A 7,500-nucleotide genomic window follows, 5' to 3' on the forward strand; every position below is an offset into this window, starting at 1 on the left:
AGTGTGTTTGTGCATGGTGTGTGAGTGTGTTTGTGTGTGTGTGTGCGTGTGCGTGTGCGTGTGCGTGTGCGTGTGTGTGTGTGTGTGTTCTATCATGTGTGACTGGTTATGCTATTAGTCCTGATCCTAGCGCAGGTCACCATGTTGAGTGTGCAGAAGCTGCTGCCCTACATTAGGAACAGTGGACCTGCAGAGAGAGTTGCTCATCTACTGCAGCCAGCAGGACTAACAACACACACACACACAAACACACACACACACACACACACACACACACCTCACATGCGTGCACACACACATACAATCACCTGTGTACTGTACATCCAGGCATTCACCAACATACTTACCTCTCATGCATGCGCGCACACACACACACACACACACACACACACACACACACACACACACACACACACACACACACACACACACAAACACAAACAGATCTTACATTTTCTGTATTGCACATACAGTCCCTCTCATACACACACACACAAAATCAATCAAATCAATCATTTATGTTTGTGGGTTCCAACAGGCCCTCATATCAAGAGTTCCTACAGTAAATGGAAAAATAACTCTCCTGCTTTATACTACAGAGCTCACATTGAGAAGAGACAGTGGTGGACCAACAACCTCATGCAGACTCTAGCCTACTCACCATCCCCACGCAGAAGAGCACAAAGAGAAGAAACCACGGCAGGTCGGTACAGCTCCGGTCCTCCAGCGGCCTCCATTCTCTCTTGGTCCGCTGAGGAAAGAAAACACGAAGAATGAGAGTATGACAGCTGTCAATCAACACATGACTCTCTCTCAGTCTTGCGTAATGACGTTCATGGTATCTGTTACATATACATCAATTTGTCAAACGAGTATTTTAGGGTTAATTTCCATCCAATTTTCCATTAAGAAGACAAGAGTCCTCGGAGAACATTGTTCAGCTTCGCTTCCACCGGTGACAACACCATCTCTGTCCCTCCAGCGGCCCGAGGCTGCCCTAAGATGACATGCCTGAAGAAATGAGGACCGCTAATAAACCGCGCGCCCAAACTTATGACCTTAGCTCCAACTCCTACCAGGCGTACTGAGGTGTGGTTGTACCGGTGCGGCGAGAAAGAGCCAATTTCTTGACGGTGCATGGAGATGTGCACCCGCGCGGAACGGACCCACTCACGGACAGCCATTCAGTCCTGCTGCGTGAACAACATCGCAAACGATGCTGATGACCAGATGACAAGTTACCGGGAGAGTGCTTGGGCCGTATTAATAGGATTAGGCGCTATGCAGTGCTGTGCTGTGCTAATCTGATATTAATCTGAGCAGCGCAACTGAGTCTGAATTAACATCGTGCATAATAAGGCCGTGTGGTCAATAGCTAACCTGTACCCCCAATTTACATTACCGCACGCCAAGCTTGCGACGGCGGAGGACATCCATCGCGAGGCTTACCTCCGTGCTGCCGCAGCATCCCATGTCAGGCGAGGCTTAGATGAAAAGCAGAGCGCGACCGCACAGGAAAACAAGACCCCGCCTCGCACGGAGCAGACGCGCGCGTTTACCCTGCATAAAGCGCGAGGCAGCTGTGATGCCGTAAGGAGACGAGATCGAACATACGACCAGTCCGCCCGGACACACCAACCCCACCGTAGCGTCCTCTGGCCCCGGGTAAACAGGATTATTACTTCGGGATTTAACGCGACACACTTCCTGATGGCGAGCAGGTGCAGCCGGAAAAGGAACGCTTTTGTCCACTCACAGCGCGCGCCTGCTGTCCTCAATCACCGGAAGTACTGCTGGGATATCAGCACAAGCGCGCGGTTCGAAGCTGTGTGTAGAGAGTGTGAAGAAAGAAGATCGGACAGATAAAACATGGGCCTATAGGCTCGTGTGATCTGTCATTCCGCCGTCACACAGAGCGCAAGGGCCCAGCTCGTGACTGTCCTGTGGTGACATGTTATTAAACCATCCCTCTCCCATACACACCTATCCAGACAAAGCAGGTCCCGTGCGCAAAGCACTGCTGTGTGAGTGTGTGAATCCCTCAGGAATCATCGACAGGCTGCGCCTGTAGTGGTATATTCAAACACAGGATGTCTCCGCTTGTCTCCAATTCAACTTCAATCTATAGACCTTCTAAGCTGAATAAAAGCCTGGGCGTATCAATAATAAGCTAATCACAACACGTTAAATATCACCTTTTTGATAACTTAGTTTACGAACCTACTACAACTACCTCCACCCACCATCAACAACAATTGTAATAGTAGTAGGCTATAATAACAACAACAACAATATTAGGCTACAACTATTAATACTAATATTACTACTACTACTAATAATAATAATTAACAGTAATAGTAGTAATAGTAATAAGTAGCCTATTCCATGTCATTTTCGACTGCTTTTATTGTACCCTAGCAATTACATCATACATAATCAATGAGCCATCGTACTCGGCACGGCAGATTATCGTTTATCACAAGTTTGATGAGCCGTTTTGTATACTCCCACTGAATTTAATGTAGGCTATTTCATTTTAATACATTCGGGCAGCACTGCGTACGATATTCTCATACGCCACTATTCACCGCTCAACACATTCACAGCCATAGTTTCTCTTGTGGTGCAGTTGACGTGATGAAAATGTTTCTTACCTTTACCTTTGCCCAGCGCCGAGAGGTGTACGGATTGGCAGAGGGCCTCCGGGGGTCCATCATGTCTGCGTTGCAGCCTTGAGTTGTTTGCGCACACGGCACAGGCACGGAGATGCCAGCAGAACCGGAGCGCGCGGAAGAACAGATGAGTATTGTTCCATTGTTAGCTGTTGTACCAGGGAGAGAGTGAGCGTAAGGAATGGTCAGTGTGTGTGTGTGTGTGTGTGTGGAGTTTATGTGCGTCTCTCTATCTCGCTCCCTCTCTCTGTGTATGTGTGTCTGACCGTAGTCCTAGACATTCTGTCTATCACTGGCCGTCACTAACCTCGTGTGAACACAGGTTGTAGAAGAGCAGAAGATGACTTGGCTGCGGCCCACAACCGAGGGAGAGCTCACCGACACCTAAAACCCCATGAACCTCATTTTATTTGTGATACATTTCTTTAACCCGACCTGGAGTTTACATAGGTTTTTTTTCGTGTACTGCTTTCTTCCGCCACACCAATTTAGTTTTTTAGAGGCAATATATGTGCATTTATGAATATAATTTAAGGATAATTAAGGGATTAGTTAATTAGGGATAATTAAAAAATGACAAGCGACATCCATGTTTGTGTCTTCTCCAGCCGCACAGGACGAATACTCCCGACCAAAAGATGGCGCCAAGAATCCGTGGTGAATTAAAGAGTGTCTGAATACCCACCACAAAAGAAATTGCAGGAAGCGTGAGGTCTGGCGCTGCTCGAAGCTAGCAGAGACTGGATTGGATCAGCATGGCACTGAACGGAGGTAGGACGGTTAGCCACCGTTGTTTTCAAAGTTCTGTCAGATTGTAATTCATGCGTTGTGGCAGTGCTGAACATACACCGTGCTGCAGTTGATTACGTTTATTGTCTGTTCAGTCGTGGAAGGGCAAACTATTTATAGGATTGTCGCGTAGCGTTTGAGTTGATGAGGACATAGCGTAGATACGTCAGTTAACGTAGCTAGCTAACGTAGTTGTTTTACCATACCTAACTATGAGTAGGGCGAACTTAGACTTAATCAAAGGTAGGCCTACTGAAAAAGCTAAAACTGAAACCACATCCGTTCCTACTTAGGATTTAAATTAGTGAGATGTTAGTTACATTTTCGTCTAAGTAGCCACAGCTCTGCACTAAACTACGCCAACCTTACGTTAACGTTTTACTGTGCTGCTCTGACTGACAGATGACGATTTCGAGTGGGAGCCGCCGAGTGAGGCCGAGATGAAGGTGCTGGAGGCCCAGCGCGAGCGCCAGGACAAGATCAGCAAACTGATGGGGAGCTACCTGCTAAAGGGCTACAAAATGCTGGGCGACTGCTGCCAGCACTGCGCGGTGAGTCTTCATTCTTGCGCCGATAACTCGGATAACGTTACTGTGCCGGGTGGGTAGTGATAAACTTGTCAACAAGAACAGTTACATATACATCAATTTGTCAAACGAGTATTTTAGGGTTAATTTCCACAAGCACCAAGTGATAAACTTGTCAACAAGTTTATCAGTAAAACCGTTACTGCAGAGGATCTTGCATATGGTGCTTATCCATACAACATGTACCCAGGCTTCAGTAAGTGTTTCAAGCAGTCATGCATCATTTCACTACTGGAGACCAGGACTTTTTGCTGCTGACCGTGTGTGTGGGTGTGTTAACAGAGATAAATACCTACAGGGTCATTTTCTCTGTTCTGGCTCTCACAGACGATTCTTCTGGAAGACAGACAGAAAAACCTCTACTGTGTGGCCTGTCAGGAACTGGACTCCGATGTGGATAAAGACGACCCAGGTGTGTGTGTCTGTGTACCTGTGTGTGTGTGTGTCTGTCCCGTAGCACTGAACACACAGGCGTGCTCTCAAGTGTTTGTGTCTGTGGTCTCTCAGGTGTGTGTGTGTGTGTGTGTGTGTGTGTGTGTGTGTGTGTGTGTGTGGGTGTGGCATCCCCTCAGGACTCAGAGAGCACTCTGATGATGTGTGTGTGTGTGTGTGTGTGTGTGTGTGTGTGTGTGTGTGTGTGTGTGTGTGTGTGTGTGTGTGTGTGTGTGTGTGTGTGTGTGTGTGTGTGTGTGGGGGGAATGGCCAGCACACTACAGGGAGGGGGCTGCGTTACCTGTTGGTTTGCATGTTAACAGGTTAAAGCGTGCACGCTGCCTGCGTGAGACGCATTAGGTAGGCGTGAGGAAAGCGTCTTTTCAGCAAAAATAGACACTAATAACCAGCATTATAACATAAACTGACACCTTTCTCTGCAGTTTCAATGTCTGGGCTATGTCACAGAAATATAAATATTATATTTTTTAACCATTGTAGCAGTTGCAAGTGTACTATATACTATATAGTATATACAATAATATAATAATAATATATACGAAGTCTGTAGTTTTTTCGTGTGTGTCCTCCGTAGTTCTGCATGCCCAGGCAGCACTCTCTCAGTTACGTGTATGTGCATGCGTGTTTGCCAGCCCTCTCTGGTGTGTGAATGTGTTTGTTTGAGTTTTTATGTAGTCTCTCTCGTGTGCGTGTGTGTTTGTTGGAAGTCTCTCTGAGGTGTGTGTGTGTGTGTGTGTGTGTGTGTTTGTCAGCACTCTCTTAGGTGTGTGTCTCTTTGTGTGTCTTCTGCAGCGCTGAATGCCCAGGCAGCACTCTCTCAGGTGCGGGAGCGACAGCTGGCCTGCCAGCCCCCCCTGCAGGCCAACGGTGAGGCTCCCCTCTGCCCCTCCAACGCTGCCCCCCGCCCCATTCGCACCGTGCCAAGACCGGAGCACTGCGAGGGGGCCGCGGCCGGTCTGAGAGCCCCCGCTGGAGCCACCTCTGGATGGTCCCCCACCCCGAGTAACGCCCCTGCTCCACGGCCCAGCCCTGCACCCCTGGACCCAGCCTCCGTGTCTCCAGGCGCGGCGGCGGCGGCCCCCGTGCGCCCCCCCGCGCCAGCCCCAGTGGTGGGGGTCATGCAGCAGACGCTGGGCGAGGCGGAGCAGGCACTGCTGGGGAAGCTACAGTGGGCAGCGTGCCAGCTGGAGCAGTCACCCTCGGTGGAGGCCAGCGTCCAACTCTGCCAGCTCATACACAGCTGTGCCACCTCGCTACGCAGCATCAGGGACTTAGAGAGAGACTGATGCACGCTTGCACGCCCACACACACACACACACACACACACACACACACACACACACACACACACACACACACACACACCTCAAAAGCAAAGTACACACATCCACGCATTAGCGCACACACATCAGACGAACACACTTCCCATACATAAAGGCACACACACATCAGAAGAACACACTTCCCATGCATAAAGACACACACACACACACAGGCCCACACACACACACAGGTGGGAGGCTGTTATTGAGGTGGTTAACGAGTGGTCAGGTTAACACGCACACACACGCACAAGCAGAGTGCTGTTGGATGGATGTCCTAGAAGTTCATGTAATAACTGTGTTTAGGCCCATACTTTGGGAAGTTCGTCATGCTCAATAAAAACATTACAGAACAAGTTTGGTTGTGTGTTTTGTGTGTGTGTGTCTGTGGTTCCCGTTTGTGTGTAAGTGTGTAAACATGAAGTACAGGCAGGTAGTGCAGAACTGTTAAAAAAGGAGAGCAACTCCGTCTGCGCATATTTCATCAGACTTCCTCAAACGGGAGCAGAGCATCATGGGTCTTCATCATGGATTGATCTCACTGCAGCAGAGGAGAGGGATGTGAGCTGTGCGGATTTATCATTATTTACCGTCGGTTTGAGGTCTGAACGGCCTCTGTAGATATTGAAAATAAAAAGGAAGGTACCTTGCGAATTTTTGTGAATTTCACGTTATTTGATGGGTACCTACAAAGGGGTTTTACTGTATTAGGCATAATTTCATTTATGTACAGTTTAATAAATTATACTGTACCGACATAATAAAATATTTGTCTTATAAATGTACTTCGGGGTATCTGGGGGGCCAGTACTTTGGTGTAAGGCACTTGTGCACATTATCCAGTCCCTTGTGCACATGATGACAGCAATTTCTCATTCTTTTAAAGAAATTGCGAATGCTTATTGTCTGCATTTACCTACATTATCAATGTCATGTTGATGAAAATGTATTATGCAGTTTCTCCGTTGAATGGTCAAATCTCCCACAAATCATGCATCTATTAATTCAAATCAAATCATGAAATGATAAATGATTAAAACATTTATCATTGTTTGTGAAGCATATATTTTGTCAGCTTTAGTGACTACTTGTCTTTAAAACGTTGCTGGTTGACATTTAATGAGAAGGTTTGATTTAATATGTCCAAATGCAGGAAATGCTTCTAACATGTCATGTGTCAAGTGAGCCAGAGTGGAAGTGCTGGGTCGGCATGAGGCAAATACAGGTAACAGTGTGTGCCACTATGTCAGAAAACAAGGTGTTCGGTCATATTTCCACCATTGGGCTTACAGTAACAGCTCACACAATCTCACCCACCTGAAAATCATCTACAGTGATCTCAGCCCTGAGAGTGTGAGAGGTTTTGTAGGGAACATTCCAAATTACTGTGTGTAGTCATTTGGGGTCAAGGGTCAATGAAAACACCTAGGAATTGTTTTGTGACCTTAAAAAAAAATTGGATTACTGTTAGTTTGATATATTCTTTTCTTCGTAGCAATACAGAGGTTCTTTTTTGGATGAAGGTGAAACGTCTATGACCATCAGTGTCATGACTGTATGCTGTAAAATAACTTTCTGCCCTCCAGGAAGAATGTCCCATTGTATCTCAGCAGGCTGTAGATGAGGATACAGTTTCTTTCAGGTTATTTTCTACATCCTTCTACTACATTTTTACAA

General features: G+C 47.1%; 2 protein-coding genes across 6 annotated transcripts in view; one reads left to right on the forward strand and one right to left on the reverse strand.

Moving 5' to 3' along the window:
• The window catches only part of slc44a1b (solute carrier family 44 member 1b), a 22,020-nt gene extending 19,186 nt beyond the window's left edge, over positions 1-2,834 (reverse strand). For 2 of the 4 annotated variants that reach the window (XM_012814337.3, XM_031568984.2), the window contains exons 1-2: positions 1,450-1,577; positions 662-751 (exon numbers count right to left, since the gene is read on the reverse strand). In XM_012814337.3, coding sequence (XP_012669791.2) covers positions 662-751; positions 1,450-1,473 — 114 coding nt within the window. In that variant the 5' untranslated portion in view covers positions 1,474-1,577. Of the gene's footprint in view, positions 1-661; positions 752-1,449; positions 1,578-2,654 lie in introns of those variants that run through there. The other 2 variants (XM_031568985.2, XM_031568983.2) reach the window with 2 other exon arrangements.
• A 420-nt stretch (positions 2,835-3,254) lies between these two features.
• Positions 3,255-6,179, forward strand: znrd2 (zinc ribbon domain containing 2). 2 transcript variants are annotated; one of them, XM_031568988.2, is made up of 4 exons: positions 3,255-3,443; positions 3,864-4,012; positions 4,376-4,460; positions 5,294-6,179. In XM_031568988.2, exons 1-4 carry the CDS (start codon positions 3,428-3,430, stop codon positions 5,785-5,787), a joined length of 744 nt encoding a protein of 247 aa, XP_031424848.1. In that variant the 5' UTR covers positions 3,255-3,427; the 3' UTR covers positions 5,788-6,179. The 2 variants fall into 2 exon arrangements, with proteins under 2 accessions (XP_031424848.1, XP_031424846.1); XM_031568986.2 differs by lacking the exon at positions 3,255-3,443 and adding an exon at positions 3,477-3,704.
• Positions 6,180-7,500: the final 1,321 nt, after the last annotated feature.

Source organism: Clupea harengus, chromosome 6 (assembly GCF_900700415.2).
Source record: "Clupea harengus chromosome 6, Ch_v2.0.2, whole genome shotgun sequence".
NCBI classification, from domain to species: Eukaryota; Metazoa; Chordata; class Actinopteri; order Clupeiformes; family Clupeidae; genus Clupea; species Clupea harengus.